General features: G+C 41.3%; 1 protein-coding gene and 1 non-coding gene across 4 annotated transcripts in view; one reads left to right on the top strand and one right to left on the bottom strand.

Moving 5' to 3' along the window:
* MED16 (mediator complex subunit 16) overlaps nucleotides 1–14,814 on the bottom strand; it is a 41,701-nt gene extending 26,887 nt beyond the window's left edge. The window contains exons 1-6 of one of the 3 annotated variants that reach the window (XM_001374835.4): nucleotides 14,636–14,814; nucleotides 13,173–13,380; nucleotides 9,411–9,518; nucleotides 7,734–7,903; nucleotides 3,996–4,427; nucleotides 2,578–2,683 (exon numbers count right to left, since the gene is read on the bottom strand). In XM_001374835.4, coding sequence (XP_001374872.2) covers nucleotides 2,578–2,683; nucleotides 3,996–4,427; nucleotides 7,734–7,903; nucleotides 9,411–9,518; nucleotides 13,173–13,311 — 955 coding nt within the window. In that variant the 5' untranslated portion in view covers nucleotides 13,312–13,380; nucleotides 14,636–14,814. Of the gene's footprint in view, nucleotides 1–2,577; nucleotides 2,684–3,995; nucleotides 4,428–6,089; nucleotides 6,231–7,733; nucleotides 7,904–9,410; nucleotides 9,519–13,172; nucleotides 13,381–14,635 lie in introns of those variants that run through there. The other 2 variants (XM_056822265.1, XM_007489392.3) reach the window with 2 other exon arrangements.
* Nucleotides 14,815–15,102: 288 nt separating this feature from the next.
* On the top strand, nucleotides 15,103–15,209 carry LOC130458704 (U6 spliceosomal RNA). The gene has a single exon (XR_008918093.1). It is a non-coding gene; the product is annotated as a U6 spliceosomal RNA (small nuclear RNA).
* Nucleotides 15,210–19,594: the final 4,385 nt, after the last annotated feature.

Here is a 19,594-nt window from a genome sequence, read left to right as displayed (position 1 = left end):
TGCTTGATCATATGGGTCGATGGGGATATAATTGGGGATGAAGACTCTAAGCAATCACCCTAATGCAAATATTAACAATATGGAAATAGGTCTTGATCAATGACATATTTAAAACCCAGTGGAATTGCTCGTTGGCTACAGGGGAGGAGGGGAGAGAAAGAACATGATTCATGTACCCATGGGAAAATATTCTAAATTAATTAAATAAATGTTTTCAATTAAAAAAAATTAAGTGCACTCTCACTGTGGATCATGGCCAAGTTAAAAAGGAAATGGATCTCATTTTTGGGTGAGAAACCTTTGTATTATGCCTCCTCTTGGCAAACAATGTGTTACTGACAACTATATATTTTTTATTTTTAAAAATTTTATTATTGTTTTCCCTTGTATGTGCAATATAGTATTTTAGTTTTCTTTTTTTTCTCTCATTTGTTGTACTTGAAGTACGTTACCAGTACTAATGATTTTTTTTATTTTGCACTAGGGTAAGTTTAAAATGTCCATTAGCCCTAATGTCAATGCATACCCAAAAGCTTTAGACTATGGAAACCTGCCATTGATTGTTAAATATTATGGGACTTTGCTTAATGATTGAAGAGATCACAAAAGAGCCACTGCACAGTGCCAAGAAGCACAAAGTGCACAGTGCTAATGAGCACAAGGTCAAAGAGACCAACCAATCCTGGTAGGATTGATGAGATTCTGCGCCAAGACAGAGGACTTGAACTTGTTTGAGGTTCGAGGTTGTGGCTATTTGACATATGTCAGACACGGGTCTTCCCCATGTCACATTCTACCAAGTACCGAAGTTTGGCTGCCATCCTGGATCCCTTATCCCTTAGAGAAAAGGTAAAATCAGATCAGGGAACACTATTTCCCATTTGCTGCTAAAATCTAGTCTCATTTCTGTCTTTCATAGTGTGACAATTTTCTGTATTCCTGGCTGCTACTTGGGTAAGTGCATAATTGCTACTACAGGCTTGTGGGACATGAATCACTTTAATCAGGCCCTGATTCAAGGACCTGTTATAGGTTTATTTTTCCTTACTTAGAATTTTTACACATAAGACTTTGACATTTTATATTTCATGCAGAAGTTATTTTTTCTCTTTCATTTGGATTTTTTTGATGTTTTGATATCTTTTGACAATTGATTCATATACCTCATAACTCAGTCACATGTCCCTGGGTGATCCGTATGTTTGTCAACACTCTACTGGGTGGGTGGGGGGGGAGGATTGTATTATTATCCTATAATGCAAAGTTTAAATTATTTTGAGAATAATTTTAGGATAAGAAACTTGCTACCTCCCCAAATCCAAAAAGTGAAACTATCTGGAGAAGGCACCATGAAGATGCCTGCAGAGTCCACACACTGCACCAAAAGATTCAGAATGATCTTTGGGATGTGGCGATTTTGAACTGTAGGGAGTTGAATGCATTTGTTTTTGAATGTACACTCTTATACCAAAGGGGACTGCCCCCAAACTGGTTTTTTTTTGTCAATGTAGCAATCATTGTTTTTGTTATTTTCTTCTTTTACTTACCTCTTATCCCCAAATTATTATAATTTCCCTTTAGAAACTGCAAAATTTAGAAACTGTAACCTTTAGTTAAAAATCTTTAGAGCCATAAGCTGATTATGTTCAAATGATCCATTGGGTAGACTAGTCTCCCAAAGGATCACAAGAGGATTGTGTAATTAGAATTTTATACCCCAGGAGTGCATTTCCCAGAATCCTACTTTCATCCTCACATTCCATCCTTACATTTTGTAAATAAGTTTCTGTTAACCCCACCATCTCACTCTCTTCTCCTGCTTTCATGGTCTGGGAAATGCTATTTACTCAGATTCTTTACTTTTCTTCTACTGCAAGTGATTATTAATACATCTTATATAATACTTGGAGTTATTGATATTAATTTTAATCTTACACCTGGACTCAGTTGCTCTCTTGATTGGACCATAAGTAGGGAAGGAGTTGCTGTTGGATTTTTCATTCAATAAACTGGGAGTTTCTTACAAAAAAAAATGCCCTGATATAGAAATATAATGAAATTAAGATAGATAAATTTAAGGAATACAAAGAAAAAAAGGTCATTGACATAGTGGAAAAGCAATAAATTGGGAATTAGTTCAAATCCCAGCTTTGCTACCTAGACAAATCACCTCCCCTGTGCAAGCCTCCATTACCTATAAATTCTTCTTATCTATAAAAGGAGAAAGGGAAGTACCATTAAATGATATCTAAAGTTCCTTTTATCTAAATACTAGGATATGTGGGTTAAGAATTGGCTGGATATGGATATAAGTACATTAATAAGAATAAACAAAAGAAAGCATTACAAAGAAGAGCAGATATATTCAGCATTAATATAAGAAACGAAAAATGTAGGGGTAAAGGAACAGCAGAATAGAACTGAGCAAGTGCCAGAGCAGTCCTCTTTCTATGTTGAGGTTCAGTTTTAAAACTGATTACCCTTTGGGTGAAAGGTGAGAGGACTTTTAGTGTTGGGGGGAGGGTCACAAATTTTTGAAGGGACACTTGCTGGCTCTAATAGGGAGAGGAAACTCACCCACAGGGGAGATCTGCTGGAAGATGTTGTTCACAGGCAGGCCCTCCTTCCGCAGGGACCAGCATTCCACAATACTGCTCATCTGGTTAGAGGCACACAGCAGCACCTGTGGGGCAAAGGGGAAGGTGGCTGGGTCTAAGGTCAGTCAGCCAAGCTTTCAGACTTAAAGGATGGAGCTCCCTTGACTTGTTCCCAATCATGCCCCATCCTGAGACTCATCTCTGACCTGTCCAGCACTTTCCCTCACCTGGAATAGACATGCAGCCTTTATTCAGCTGCCAAGTCCTTGGGATTCTATGTCCACAATAGCCATCACATCTGTAACCCTCTCTCCACCCACAGAGGCACCACTTGACCTCAGATCTTCACCACTATCTCTGTACTCCTAACTGATCTCTCTGCTGTCAGTCTGTCCTGATTCCTCTCTGATTATCTTTTATTCAGCTGCAAAAATTTCCTTCCTAAGGTGTACATGTGACCACATCAGTTCTATGCTCATTCATTCCTAGCAGCTCATGACAGAATAAAACTGAAACTCCTTGGTAGAAAGTCCTGGGTTCAAATTTGACCTCAGACACTTCCTGTCTAATCTATGTGACCCTGGGCACTCCAATTACCTTGCCCTTATCACTTTTCTGCCTTGGAATCAATACTTAGTATTAATTCTGAGAGAGAAGGTAAGAGTTTAAGAAAAAAAAAAAGAAACTCCTTCGCTTGGCAGTTAAGGGTCCCCAAATCCTGGCTTTGACTTCCCTTTCCAGTCTACTCTCATGCTATTACCCTTCTTCCACTCTCTGTATAAAACATATTTAATATAAAGACCAGTCAAACTGGACTTTTAGTCATTCCCCAACTCCATGTACCATCTTCTCCCTTTGCACATCTGCCTCCACAATGCTCCATGCCCACCATGCCCTCATTCATGATCTCTGCCTTTTGCATCCTTTTCTCCTTGGATCCACTGTGTCTCCTCAGGTACCAACTTCTCTATGAGGTGATCTCCCCAGGTGTTTATGCCCTTTCCCTTCTCAGTTTTCCTGGTTTGTATACAAGTTGTATTCCCCCTCCAAGAGAATGGAAGCTCCTGAAAGGCAGGGGCTATTCTCCATCTCATGTGTGTACCATCAGTGCACTGCATGGAGCAGGCATGTAGTATTTGTTGTGTTAACTAGAATGCTAAGACTTGGAAGGAACCTCAGAGATCACATCCCTACCCTTCTTTTCTCATCATTTTCCAGATGAAGAAAGTGGATCCTGGGAGGGATAAGGAATGAGCCTTAGTTTCCCCACCAAAGAGATGGAAATGATAATATCTATAACCATCAATAGGCTGTTGAGGGGAAAGTGCTTTGGGAATTGCAGAGAGCCTCATACGGTGGAAGTTAGGGGAGTCAGGAGAGAAGCAGCCAGTGGCTCACCTGCTCTGACATGTCTCTGGCAAGGAATTTCAGGTGCGTGATGGCAGGGTACTTGTCCTTCCGTGCTGGGTCTGTTGTGCAGCGCATGAAGAGGGACGGTAGGATCTCCGTGTCAATCCTGCACTTCTCATTCACAACACTGACACACACCTTGTAGAACTGGACTGGAGAGGTGCTGCTGCCATCGGATGTAGCCACCACGATATTCCCCCCGCCGGTGAAGGCGATATCTGCAAGGGCCACACGGCAGCGCAGACGGCACAGGCTCTCTGTGGATGTCAGCACCTGCCCGTTGGGCTTCAGCAGGGACACAGTCACCAGCCCACTGATGGTCACTGCAATCCAACCCTCCATGGGCTTCCCACCAAAAAGCGTCAGAGAGGGTGAGAACTTGACTCGAGAAAATTTATCACCAAAACTTGAGGCACCAGACTGCAAAGGAAGAAAGGGCCTACTGAACATGTTCCTTTAAAATCTAGCTCAATGCCTCATCCCTCAGGAAGTCTTCCCTGGTCCCCCCTGCTGGTGGCAATGTCTCAAGCCTCTATTCTCACTGTACATTCTTTTTATATATTGAATGCAATTCAATACTTAGAGAACAAGTCATTACATCAGCATGAATAATGACATAAATTTCATCTTTGCTATGACATTATAAAATTCATCACCCTTCAGCCTGTTGGCCAAGCATCTTTGGAATTAAATAGACTCGTATGCTCAAATAAGGGATACTCCATTAATGGCCAATGCCACGCTACATCTGGCTCCATTGGACAATTCAAAGAACCTAGGATCACTTCCAAGCAATGATTAAGTGGTATAATAGCAGGATTTTAGTGAAGGCCTTAAAATCGATTATATTCTCTTTTGTTATACATTTATCCACCATAAAAGCTCTCCTCTGACATCTCAGTACACATAGTCTGGAGGTGATCCCTAAAAACACTAGAGTGACAAAAGCTATAGCAGATGCCACCAAGATGGAAAGATATCAGCAGGGACCCAGCAAGGGACTATCATCCTTGGGCCAAACCGGTCAAGCCCATTGGAATGGTTGGCAAGGGCCAATGAATTTTTTTTATTCACAACAATCCAGGACCCTTACCTACAAAAGGCTGGAGGGACTGAGATCTGCACAGGTGGAGAGAGTACCTACCCTGATGAAATCACAGATCCTTTGAAGTACTGAATGAGGAGAGGGTCTAAAGACCTTTTGTTATGATTTAAAGTTGGAGGGGGGGGGACCTCTTCATTTGCCTATGATTCCTTTGAAATACAAAAGACCTTGTATTTCCTGGTTGAGAGAAAGTCAGTGTTATAAAGAAATTGATTTCAAAGACTTGATTTTTCTCACCTGAATAGGCCCAGACTGAGAGTCTCCCAAGTTAGACTATTATATCTATGAATTCCCTCTGAAGTTGCAAAGTCCCACTCAATTTAACAGGAGAGTTAACTAGCCTTTTATGGATCTGTTCTACTTCTGACTCAGAGGCTCACAGGGTTTAGAGCAGAAGGTATTTGCGTCCATGTCCTTTCATTTTAGACACTATAAAACTGGGGCTCAAAAGGATTCAATATGCTTTTCATGGCACCATGTAGCACCACCTGATGAGTAGAAGGGGAAAGGCAGTGCTGGACTGTCATGAAACAGGGAAATTTGCTTGGGCTCTTTAAAAAAAAACCTGAAAGAGTGAAATCTACCAAGTCCCATTTCTATGTTTCAATGAACTACGAAGATGCCTGTGGGATCAGATGATCATAAGCACTGGCAGATTCTATGAAGGCGGTAAAGCTTCAAGTATGACTCTGGCAACAGACTATGCCAATTATTCAAGGACCAGCTTGGTTAAATAGTGAATTATTTGGGGCAGCTGGGTGGCTCAGTGTATTGAGAGTCAGGCCTAGAGATAGGAGGTCCTGGATTCAAATCTAGCCTCAGACACTTCCTAGCTGTGTGACCCTGGGCAAGTCACTTAACCCCCATGGTCTAGCCCTTACCACTCTTCTGCCTTGGAGTCAATACACAGTATTGATTCCAAGATGGAAGCTGAGGGTTTAAAAAAAATAGTGAATTATTTGACAAAAGAAACTCACGAGACAAAAAAAAGTGCAAAATGGCTCTTAGTCCTGTGCAGCTTTCCTTCTTCTATGTTGATGACCCTGGGCAAGTCACTTAACTCTCATTCCCCAGACTTTATCACTCTTCTGCCTTGAAGCCAATACTTCATATTGATTCTAAGATAGAAGGTAAGGGTTTAAAAAGAAAAAAGAAAGAATGCCTATTATCCTGATTATATGTAATATATTATTGAATGGGCAGCCTCCCAAGCTCATTCATTAATACATATATCTCTGACAGATGTTGTTCCCTAGAACCTAGCTGCCCCCTTTTGGTTTTTTTAATCAAAGAATAACTGATAACCGAAATAGCCTGAGATCACTGTTAAAGGATCTGAAGTAAGACCCTCAGCACACTGTAGGTTCTTTGTGTAGAAATTATGGGATAGAGACAGCTTGGTAGCACAGTGGATAGAGAGCCAGGCTTGGAGTTGGTATGATCTGGGTTCAAATCTGGCCTCAAACACTTCCCAGATATGTGACCCTGGGCAAGTCACTTAATCCCAATTGCTTAGTTCTTACCATTCTTCTTCCTTAGAATGGAGACTTAGAATCTATTCTAGGAAAGAAGGTAAGGGTTTTTTTTTTTTAAGTACTTAAGGATCCATTTAAAAGACAATTAAGAGAAGACCCCACAAGAATGGAAAATATCAGAGATATTTGGCTTTTTTTTTAAGTGACTAAGAAGATGTCAGCAACTGGCTTATACATGCTGGCCTTCTTTCTCATCTCTAGAAAATCTTTATGAGATTAGTCTCTGAACAAAAAAAAAAACATCTTCAATGAAGACATGAGAAAGGAACAGGCAAAGATAAACATATAATTTTCTAGAGCAGAATATATCCAAGTGACTATGCTGCTCGAGAGAGACTCTAAGATCTATGGTGATCACTTTGGGCTTTCAAGAATGAACTTCTCACAGGGGGCAGCTGGGTAGCTCAGTGGATGGAGAGCCAGGCCTAGAGACAGGAGGTCCTGGGTTCAAATCTGGCCTCAGCCACTTCCCAGCTGTGTGACCCTGGGCAAGTCACTTGACCCCCATTGCCTAGCCCTTACCACTCTTCTGCCTTGGAGCCAATACACAGTATTGACTCCAAGATAGAAGGTAAGATTTAAAAAAGAAAAAAAAAAGAATGAACTTCTCAGGAATGAGCACAAAGCAGTCTCAAAGGTCTTCCTCCCAAGACAGCCTCCCCCTTCAAAAACTACCTAAGTCCATGATAAACAGGACTCCACACAACAGTCAGCTGCCTAATTTCTCTCCTCTTGGATATTATTTCTGCAATTACATTCTTCCCTTTGTACGTCTTTGCTTAAATCTCAGGTGGTTTTGATAACCACCTAAGGAAAGAAGTTAGATTCTGGGATTCAGAAGCATCTTGTGGCAGCAACAATCCCTAACATTTAATAAAGTAGGAGTCAGAAGAGATCACCCAGGCCAGACATCTGGGAGTGTAGTGGGCACCTCCAGCAGGCTGGGGCTACCTTTACGCTGCCATGACCAAGAGAATGATACAAGGGCACTGGGTACAGGATAACAGGGCTCTCATTTAGTCACACACACAGCCCCTCATTCTAGAGGGCTCCTTGCCCCTTTGAACACCACTGGCCTCCACTAACCTTCTCCACATGGAGGGCAAGCTTCACACCATTATGTAACCAGGACAAAGACACTATGGGGTCACCTTCCACCATGCTGCCTACTGTGTTCTCCCAGCTATTGGCCAGATGGTCAGACATGCTCCAACACTTCACATGTCCATCAGCATCGGCCGACAGGAGCCTAGAGCCTGAAAAGGAAGCACAGGAGTGAAGAGAAAACCAGGCCAGGAAGCCAAAAAGCAGCTAGGTGGGCCCTGTAAGTCTTTGTTTTGGGCTTATCCATGTTTCCCTCAAGCCCTGATGCTTCTGCTTTTACATCACTTCTGTTTCCATCCAAATATACCTCCCCCCACCCTCACCCAAGTACAAAGGCTTTCTTGTAAGATTGTTTAAAAATGAAAAACAAAAAAACACCCAAAAGTGCAGCAGCTGCAGGACATCCTGTGTGACAGCATGTGCACACAGCACTCAACACCCAGAGTCCTCCACTTCTTCAAAGAAAGAAGTTCAGGCCCTAGAACACAGGGGTGGAGTAGGGAACTCTATGGAAGTGGGCAAAGACCACTAGTGTGGGGGAAAGAGTCATAATAACAACAATAGCTGGTATTTATATAGTGCTTTATGGTTTGCAAAGTGCTTTACAAATATTATCTCATCTGATCCTCACAACAACCCTGGGAGGAAGGTGCTATTATCCCCATTCTATATATGAAGAGACAAAGGTTAAATGATTTGCCCAATATTACAACCAGTATATGAAGTTGAATTGGAACTCGGGCCCCATGCTCTGTTATCCACTGCCCACTTAGCTGCCTCATGTATAAGAGTGTGAGCCAGAACACCTGGATTTGAGTCGCTATGATATCCCAACCAGCTCTATCACTTTAGGTAAGCCACTTATTAATCAAGAAACAGTTCTTAAGTGCTCGCTCCATGCCAGGCACTATGTTAAGAATACAGGAGGGCAAAGGATATGAAAAGGCAAGGTAGTCCCTGCCCTCAAAGAGCTTACAGTCTGCTTGTGGAAACAACACACAAAAAGAACTGAAGCGGGAGGGAAGGCACCCTGCTCATGTGGGGCATGATACAGTCCTGCACAGCCAGATGGGAAATGATGAGAATTAGAGATCTCCTTAGACAGAAGGTCTGGGAGAGATCCCTCTACCCTCTCTAACCAGAGGGATCAAGGGGAATAAGAGACATGGAGGGGAGAAGGGCGGTGCAGAGATGTGCAGAATAAGGACGTGTGAGAAGGATGTGTGTGAAAAATCTTTGTAGAAACGGTCCCAATGCTGAGGATTGCCAAGTTCATGACCAAAATGGCAATTTTGTCAAGTGCTTTGTAACCAAATGGCACCATATAAACTGGGTGCCCCAAAAGTATGAATGCAGTTTTAAGATGTAATAGCTTGGGACACCCTGTATATCTATAAGCTATTATTTTACTAAACTTCTCATCCTCTGTAAAATGGGGTGGGGGGACCACAAGGGATCTACCATTGGCCACCTCCAGCTCTCCAATCTGATGTCTGTGAGCCAAGGGTCTGTATTGTATTTTAAAACATGGAACTTCATTCTCCAGGGGCCAGCCCACCGAACTTCACAAGCTTGTGCTCTGCTCGGGGCCACACCATTCAATGCTAGCCTTCCCGTGCCCACCAGGCCTGGCCATGAAGAAAAGGGAGCCCTTCTTACCAGACTGATCCCACTCCAAGCAAGTGATCATTTCATTGTGTTCCGAGTTAATGGAATACACATCCCAGGGATGCTCTGTATCCAAAATATGAATCATGTGGGTCAGATCTGAGGAGAAGAGAGAGCAATATTGAAGGCTGGTAGAGAAAGGAACTTAACATTCCCGACATAAGCAACCTTATTAAAATCAGCAGTCAGGATATACAATAAGAGTCTTTCAGAAACCAAGGCCCTTCTTTGCTTACCTGTCAAAGCACATTCAATGCAACATGTTTGCATAAAACACATACTTTGAACAAATGAATATTCCAGGCACCAGAAGAAGACAAAAAGTTCAACTAAGACATGACTCCCTACACTTCACAGTTTGATAGGGGAGATGACAAATCATATAGGACTTATAATGCAAGTGAAAATTGTAAAGGCATTAGAAAGCTATGTGAAGAGGGCAGCTAGGTGGTTAAATAGACTGAGAACTAGGCCTGGAGATAGAAGATCCTGGGTGCAAGCGTCAAATACTTCCTAGCTGGGAAAGTCATTTAGCCCCTACTACCTAGCCCTTACTGCTCTTCTGCCTTGGAACCAAAACAAAGTATTGACTCTAAGACAGAAGATAATGAAGGGAGGGAGTACTTGGCACTGCAACCTCTCCCTCACTCCTATTCCACACCAATTCTTATTTGTTCTATGTTACCACCTCTCTTTCCACATCCACGGCCACCATGCTAGCTCAGGTCTCATCACCTCATCTGAATTATGGCTGTAAATTCCTAACTAGTCCCATTGCTTCTTGTCTTTTTTTCTCCAATCCATTCTTCTCACACTGGCCAAATGACCATTCCTAAAACACAAGACTGACCACATCACTCCCCTGTTCAGTTTCAATAGCTCCCAACTGCCTCTAGAATAAAATGTAGACCACCTTTCAAAATCTGGCTCTACTTATTCCTTCCAGATCCATTTTTAACATCATTTCTCCTTACATATTTTACAGATCAGCCAAATTGACCTGCTTACTTTTTCCTTACAGGAGATTCCATTTCCCATCTTGGCACCTTTCTATATGCTATTTCCCCCAGGCCTAGAACACTCTCCCTCCTGCCAGCTAGTGGTACAGTTGATTCTTCACTGGGTCAGGAATCAGGAAAACCTGAGTTCAGACACCAGCTGAGTGACCCTAAGCAAGTCACTTGACTTGTTTGCCTCAGTTTCTTCATCTATAAAATGGGGATAATAACAGCACCTACTTTGCAGGGTTGTGGTGAAGATGAAATGATATATTTGTTAAAATTACCTAGCATTCATAAAGAGCTGGAAAGACTTTCATGGACTGATGCAGAGTGAAATAAGTAGAACCAGGAAAACATTATACACAGTAACAGCAATATTGTGGAATGATCAAATGTGATAGACTTAGTTATTATCAGTAATACAATGATGCAGGACAATTCTGAGGGGCTTATGACAAAGAATGCTAGAGAAAAAACTCAGGACTTAGAATACAGATGAAAGCATGATTTTTCAATTGTTTATTTGGGTTTATGTTTGGGGGTTTAGGCTTTATAAGATTACTCACTTACAAAAATGACCAATATGTAAATATGCTTTGTATGATAACACATGTATAACCCAGACTGAATTGTCTGCCAGCACCAAGAGCAGGAAGAAAAGAGGAGGGAGATAAGTTCAATCATATAACTTAAGAAAATTCTGTGGAAATTTATTACGTGTAATTGGTTAAAAAACAAAAAGAATTTTTAAAGATCAGGAGAGAAAAAATAAAGTTTTTAATTAAAAAATAAAAATACATAAAAGCACTTAGCACAGCATCTGACATGTTTGTTGTTGGGTTGCTTTCAGTCACATCTAGCTCTTCATGACCCCATTGGGTGCTATGTCAAGGTTATTCCCTTCCTTTCCCCTCTGCCTCTTAGAATTCCTACTCTGCCCAGCTCAAGTGCCAGTTCCTACATACACTCTCCTACTCCCTCCAATTGTTAGTGTTCTCACTATGTCCTGAGATTACTTTGTAAATACTCATTTATTAGTGGACACATTGTCTCCTTGAAAGAGAGTGTAACTCCTAGAGCAATGACAGAGAACCTTTAGGAACTTTTTAGGGACCTCATGCCATGCCCCACTCCACCCCCAGACTGTGTGCTAGTGCCCACCACCCACTGCATACCACACCCTGCCCCCAGCTGCATGCCCTGCCCCCGACTGCCTGCAGGAGCATGGCCACCCAGGATACCAGTACATACCATTAGAGGAAAACTTCCTCATTCCCTTCCTGGGGGTGACAGGATTCCCAGTGCAATTTCTACACAGTGCATGAATCATATTAAAGGGAAAGGGATCAGTGACCCAACCCTTAGCAACACACTTATACCAGCTGCCTCTAGAACTGGAGTGGATTTCCTGGAAGTCTCAGGCATTTGGTAGGCCTTTGAGGCACAGAGGTCCCAGGATTTTCTTCCCTTTGAGGGATCCCCTTTAGTTACTGCTAATTGAATTAGGGAATTATCTGCCCAGGTAGCTGTGTGCACATGGTTCAAACCCCAGAAGAAGTCCACCACCTATTGGGGGGGGGGGGGGATAAAAGGTTTAATGCAAGAGACATGAGTCCACGTAATATGCCCTTCCAGTTTTACAACAGTGGGGGTGGACAGGATGGCTCCATGGGGATCCCCCCACATAGGTGTTAGCTGGTTAGATCCCTCTGTTTGGGCTGGGTGTGTGATTTCCTCTCCAATCTCCTTGGAAGGATTAGGGAGGATCCCATTAGCACATTCCCTGAGAGCTTGGTGAATGGAGCTCAGCCCTAGATTTGCTCAGGGGATTATTTTAATTAGGGGTAGTGCAAAAATCAGGAAGGCTTGGACCCAATCAATTCTTTGCTTACAAAAGCAGGACAGTAACCTGTTCAATTCACCCAACAAGGGTCCACAAAGACTAAAAGGATTTTGTACCTTTTGCTGGGTAATAGATGTGGAAAACTTATCACCAATCTGAAGGGAGTGGCCACCTCCACTGCTGGGCTCCCAGAGGCCATAGGATGTGGGGGGCCACCTCTGCTCAGTTCCTGGGATCCTGGGGGGTTGGGGGAGTAGTGGTCTCAGCTGCCCTCAGCCCCTGCAAAAGTGGAGAGGCTAGAATGCCCCACTCCCTGTGTTTGGGGGCAGGGCCAGCCTCCCATGGTCAAGATGGGCCTGAGCACACCCATGGAGAGGCCTCCACATGCTCTCTCTGGCACATGTGCCACATATTCACCATTACAGTCCTAGAGTGTCACTTCTGTTTGTCTCCCCAGTGAGTACTATGCCTGGCTAACCATAAGTGTTGTAGGAGATAAGCTATCTGAGAGTAGTGATTTTTCATTCTTTGTATTTGTATCCTCAACCAGCATGCCTTGTATACATAGCGGGTGCTTAATATATGCTTGTTAACTGATTGAACAAGAACACTGGCATGGGAATATTGCTTAATTGATACTCAAATGATACTTGCTGAATTTAACTAATTCTCAAGAAGGCACTGTGACTAGTTCAAGGCACCTTGGCTTTGGAGCTGGAAAGCCAGGGTCAGACCACAGTTCTCCCTAGCCTCTATGACCTTCAACAAGATAGTTAAGCTCCTAAGCCTGGTTTCTCTGCTATATTGTACTACACACCTCAAAGAGCTGGTGAGGGGAAGACACTTTATAAATTGTAAAGCACTCAACATTTGTAAGCCATCATTGGGCTTCTACAGCAAAGGGTATACCTTTCTCCTCTTCATTCTTCAGATCTGTGGTGAAAGCTATGAGGTTTCGGCAGGACCAGGCACAGACCAATGGAATGGAGGGGCAATGATTGCTTTTGGGCCTTTTCTCCCACTCACAGACATAAGCCAAATCCATCATACCACTGGATTGCTTCCTGGAGTCCCCAGTTTGGGGCCCCTCAAATCAGAAGACAAAAATCAGCAGGTCCTAAGAAGAAGGAAAAAGTATTTGATTGTCTTGTTCTTATTCTTTTAAAGCTTTTATGTTTTGGTTTTAAAATAGCCTTTGGACTATTAGTGTTTTATTTTCCTCTTTCTCCTTTAGCAGTGTCCCAAACTCCACTAATAATAATTTTTTAAAAATTTAATGTTACAGGCAGCAACTAGGTGGATAGAAAGTCACACCCAGAAACCAGGTCCAGGTTTCAAATCTGGCCTCAAGACACTCTCAGCTCTGTGACCCTAGGCAAGCCATTTAACCCCAACTAGCCCTTACCACCCTTCTACCTTAGAACCAATCAATTCTAAGACAGAAGGTAAGGGTTTTTTAATATATACGTATATATAAAGTTACAATTATAATTTGTATTATTGTATTTTATTATTTATATAATTTACATTTAACATAGTTATGTTTGTAACTTTTATTATTATCCTCTTACTCTTTTGGTGGGGTGGCCCGAAGCCCTTCCTCTTTCCCTATCCTCTGTACTGCTAGTGCCTTCCCTCTGAGAATACTTTTCATCAAGTCAAGTAGCACTTGTTAATTCCTACCGTGTGCCAGGCATTGAACTAAATGCCACAAAGAAAAGCGTACAACAGTCTCTCCTCTCTAGAAGCTCAAGGTTTGATAGAAGAGAGAGAACGTAAATAATATGTAAGAACAAAATATAGACAGGATAAATTGGGGCTAATCTTAGAGGAAAATCTTAGCTACTGAGAAAGTATATAAGCTCTGCATATACATATTACATGCATATAGTTATTTACATGCCTCCTCTATTAGAATGTGAACTCCTTGAAGACAGGGCCTGTCTTTTGCTTTTCTTTGTATACCCAGCAACTCTTAGCCCGGTGCCTGTCACATAGTAGGCGCTTAGTCAAAGCCTGTTGGCTGACTCCTGGGGTACAGAATTAGCACCTCATTCCGCCAACTTCAAATCAGTCCATACCATTGCAAACTGATTACTCATCTAAGGTCAGGAACAGAGAAAACGGGAAAATAAAACAATTAAATGAAGGATGCCATCCCTTCTAGAGCTCTCCCCCGGCCCTTTTTACTGCCCACTCTAACAAGCACAGGTCCTACACCTCTACCTCTAGCCCTATCCCTAGCACCCAGCCAGCTTTCATCTGAGCCCCTTCCCAGGCTCCGCCCCCTAGGCATCCTGGGACCAAGGCCCGCCCCCTCATCTCCCAGACCCTCAGCCTCCCTCCCCGCATCTGTGCCGCCTGTGCCTCACCTTAGCTATATCCAACCCTCCGTGCCCTGCTCTGCTCCTGCCCTCGCCCCAAATGCAACAGAAGCAGTCGCTCTCTGGCCATCCGTCGGGCCTGCCCAAGGATCGGCGGGCTGACCAGCCAGACAAGGAAGTGGCGAGACCGACCGCGCAAGCTCGCCGAGACTTCTGGGATAGAGGAGGCTCAGACAGGTCGCTGCTCGCCGCCCCACCCCATAATACGTAATATGTTAATCACGCAAACACCCAGCAGGCACTACGGCCTCAATGAAGCGAAGATTGATTTAAAAATTTTAAATATAAGCGTTATCCAGGTTTTAGATGATGAATTTACTGTTTAAATCATGTAAAAAAACACTTCTAAAGAATTAGAAAATAAATGATAGTATTTAGGATTTCAAAAAATCACCATATGTGTAAGAGATTCAGATTATTGGACCTTAAATACCGCCTAGGCCAGAAGCGTGTTTGTGCTCGCTTCGGCAGCACATATACTAAAATTGGAACGATACAGAGAAGATTAGCATGGCCCCTGCGCAAGGATGACACGCAAATTCGTGAAGCGTTCCATATTTTGGTTTCGTTAGCAACCAATAAAAGTTAAAATGGTCTCTTCCCTTCGTCTACCAGCCGTCACTGAGCATGTGGTCCAGGAATTTTCGTTGTCTTTTGTGGGGGAGACAATTCCGCCGAACAGAAAGAGTAATTAGACTCCACCCAGGTACATCCTCAACTGTGACTTTAGGGGCGTCCGTCCATTACCCGCACATTTTTCATCTCCTATTCTTGGAACGCCCTCCCTCCACCCTCTACCTCTTCTTAAACTCTTCAAGGCCACCCCCCCTCCCCTCAGTAGGGGTCCTTTCCTGATCTCCCAGCTACTAGTGGTCTCAATTATTTGGGGTTTCATTTTCCCCAGCTGAAAGACCAACAAAGAGATTTTTCTTACACCTTCTAATCTTCTATGGAGAAGAGAACCAGAGATCCGAGATTTCGCGGTCTAGCAGAGCAGAAACACTATTGATGGAGGAAGGGGGCGCTATTCCTAATTTTGTGTTCACCTCAAACACCGCTTTCTTCTCTACCCCCTCTCCACTCCGCGCTGCTTGGGTCTTGCCCACAAAGTTGCTTTGTATCTCTTTTGAGAATGAACATGTTGTGTGGCCAGAGATGCGTAAACTCTTTTGTGGGCAGAAACTGTTACGGTTTTTTACTGTATCCCCAGAGTGCCCGAAACATAGTAGGTGCTTAATAAAACGATTGTTGATTGAATGAATAAGATCAAATGGTTAGCGCTCGGGACTTGCTGAATGAAATGAAGCATGGACTAGGCTGAAGCATCTCAGATCTGGAGATGGATGACCCAGGGTCCAAATCTTCGATCTACTCTACAGCTGGTGCGACCTTTGGCAACATCCCCGGGGCTATTTCTTCCTTGGTAAAATGGGACTCGTTTGCCTGCACCACCCAACTCACGGGGTAAGAGTAAGAAAAACACGGCACTTAAAAAAAGGCAAACCAGTATTAGTATGGTGGAAACTTAAAAAAATAATAATAAACAACCTCAATTTCTTAAGAAATATAAAGGAATAAATATTTTTGGTTGTCTAAAACCATTTTCAGACATTTCCCTTTAGGAAAGTTGGTGTAGGAAAGTTTTAAATAGAGGAAAGAGAGAAACACCTGGACCTAGGGTATATATGCCTCTTTTCTGATTTAGTTCCTTGCCTTCCCCATCCCCCTAAAAGATTAGGCTATGACCCACCCTTTTCAAACTAGAGAAACTGAGATAGAAGGAGGAGACCCTTTTAGTATTTGGGGGAAGCAGTCAAGGAAGGAATGGAGTAGTGAGTATGGTAACCCCAGTCTTTATTTGAACATATAATTTTTTTTGTTGTTCAAGATTCCTATAAATATCATCTAAAATTGTCTTGGTGTAGAAACATGAGCTGGGACGTAGCTTTCTCTAGGTTTGATTTTAAAATAATGCAAAATTGATTTAAAATTGTTTGGGGGCATACTTGTGAATAGAGAAGCAATATTTGTTCCTTGAGGGTATTCTATAGCAAATGGTGTACTTTTCTCTTCAGAGATGCATGATCAAGGATATAGGACCTTGTACAAATCCAGGAAACAAAGGCAGTTGATTGCCCTCAGGTCCTTTCTCTTGTCAGTCAACAGTCAGTAAGCATTTTAAGGTACCTACTATGTGACAGGCCCTATGCTAAACAAAGAAGACAAAAGCATGATTCTGTCCCCTTGAGAAGCCTACATTCTAATAAAAGAGATAACATGCAAGCAACTATGTACATGTAAGAGATACACCCCATAAATGAAAGATAATCTCACAAAGAAGGATCTAGAGGTGGAGAGCACCAGAAAGCACCTTGTAGAAGGTAAGATTTGAGCAGTCTTGGAGGAAGTGAGGAAGATGAGAGATCTGATGGGAGGAGAGCTGGCAAGCAAGAGGACAGCCATGGAAAAGGTACAGAAGTGACCTTCCTATTTGTTGGAATGCTTGAGTGTCTTCTATATTTTAAGGTTATTGTTAAGAATTATATTCTCTAAATATTTACAACAATATAAGTTGCCTAGATTAACAAAAGAGGAAATTGAATATTGAAATAATCTCCATTTAAAGAATAACTAATCTCAATACTATAAAATTATTTGGCAAAATAAGCAAAGAAGGAATTCTACCAAATTCTTTTTTATGATAAAATATAGTGCTTCTACCTAAGCCAGGAAGACTAAAGACAGAGAAAGAAAATTACAGACCAATTTCTTTAATGAATATTAATACAAAAATCTTGAATAAAATACTAGTAAAGTGATTATAGCAATATATCACAAAGATTATTTACTATGACCAGGTGAGATTTATACCAGGAATTCAAGGCTGGTTTAATAGTAGGAAAACCATTAGTATAATGACTACATCAATAACCAAACCAACTGAAATCATGTGACTATCACAATAGATTCAGAAAAAAACCTTTGACAAACTACAACACCCATTCCTATTAAAAAAAAACACTAAAAAAAAGAGGAACAAAAGGGCCTTTCCTTAAAATAATAAGTAATATCTATCTAAAACCATCAACAAGTATTATCTGCAATGGGGAAAATTTAGAAGCCTTCCCAGTAAGATCCCCCTAACCTGGGGGCAGCTGGTTAGCTCAGTGGATTGAGAGCCAGGGCTAGAGATGAAAGGTCCTAGGTCCAAATCTGGCCTTAGACACTTCCCAGCTGTGTGATCCTGAGCAAGTCACTTAACCCCCTTGGAACCAATTGCCTTGGAACTGATACACAGTATTGATTCCAAGATGGAAAGTAATGGTTTAAAAATTAAAAAAAAAAACCTAACCTAAACAAGGATGCCCATCATTACCACTATTATTTAATATTGTACTAGAAATGTTAGCTTTAGCAATAAGAGAAGAAAAAGAATCTGAAGGAGTTAAAGTAAGGAAAGAGGAAACTAAACTATCACTTTGTGGATGATATAAGTATGCTTAGAAAATCTTAGAGAATCAACTAAAAAAATAATTGAAATAATTAACAACTTTAGCAAACTTGCAGGATACAAAATAAACCCACATAAATCATCAGCACTTTTATATATTTCCAACAAAGTCCAGCAACAAAAGTTAGAAAGTGAAATTTCATTTAAAACCACTTTAGGCAATACAAAACATTTGGGAATCAATTTTCCAAGACAAACAAAGGAATTATATGAACATAATTACAAAATACTCTTCACACAAATAAAGTTAGATCTAAATAATTGGAAAAACATTAAAAATTGCTCATGGATAGCCTGAGCTAATATAATAAAAATGACAATCCTACCTAAACTAATTTACTTATTCAGTGCCATGCCAATCAAACTAAAAAAAAACTATTTTCTAGAACTAGAAAAAATAATATAAAAATTCATCTAAAAGAACAAGATGTCAAGAATATCAAGGGAACAAATGGAAAAAATAATGTGAAGGATAGTGGACTATCGGTACCAGATCTTAAACTGTACTATAAAGCAGTGGTCATCAAAACCATCTGGTACCTGCTAAGAAATAAAAGGGGATCAATAGAATAGGATAGAAGTAAATGACCTCAGCAATCTAGTATTTGATAAATCCAAAGTTCCCAGATTTTAGAATAAGAAATCATGATTTGACAAAAACTGCTGGGAAAATTGGAAAGCAGTTTGCCAAAAATTAAGTTTGGATCAATATTTCACACCCTATATAAAAATGAGGTCAAAATGGGTATATGATTTAGACATAAAGGGTGATATTGTAAGTAAATTAGGGGAACATAGAAGAATTTGCCTGTTAGATCTATGGAGAAGGGAAGAATTTATGGCCAAACAAGAGATAGGGAAAATTACAATATTTGAAATTAATAATTTGATTATATTAAATTAAAAAGGGGTTGTACAAACAAAAGTAATGAAATCAAGATTAGAAGGGAGGCAACAAACTGGGGGGAAATTTTTTATAATAAATTTTTCTGATAAAGGTCTCATTTCTCAAATATATAAATGACTAAATCCAATTTATAAGAATCCGAGTCATTCCTTAATTGACAAATGGTCAAAGGATATGAATAAGCTATTTTCAGATAAAATCAAAGCTCTCAATAATCATATGAAAAAATGTTCTAAGCCCATTTGATTAGAGAAATGCAAATTAAAACAATTCTGAGGTACCATCTCACCCCTATCAGGTTAGTCAATATGACAGTAAAAGAAAATGATAAATGTTGGAGGGGATGTGGCAAAATTGGGACACAAATGCATTGTTGGTGGAGTTGTGAACTGATCCAACCATTCTGGAGGTTTGGAATTTATTTTGGATTTGGAATTATGCCCAAAGGGCTAGAAAACAACACATACTCTTTGATCCAGTAATACCACTACTAGGTCTGTATCCCAGAGAGATTGAAAAAAAGGGGGAA

Source organism: Monodelphis domestica, chromosome 3 (assembly GCF_027887165.1).
Source record: "Monodelphis domestica isolate mMonDom1 chromosome 3, mMonDom1.pri, whole genome shotgun sequence".
Lineage (NCBI taxonomy): Eukaryota > Metazoa > Chordata > Mammalia > Didelphimorphia > Didelphidae > Monodelphis > Monodelphis domestica.
Note: the sequence above shows the minus strand (reverse complement) of the source record. Positions and strands in the feature narration are given on the sequence as shown.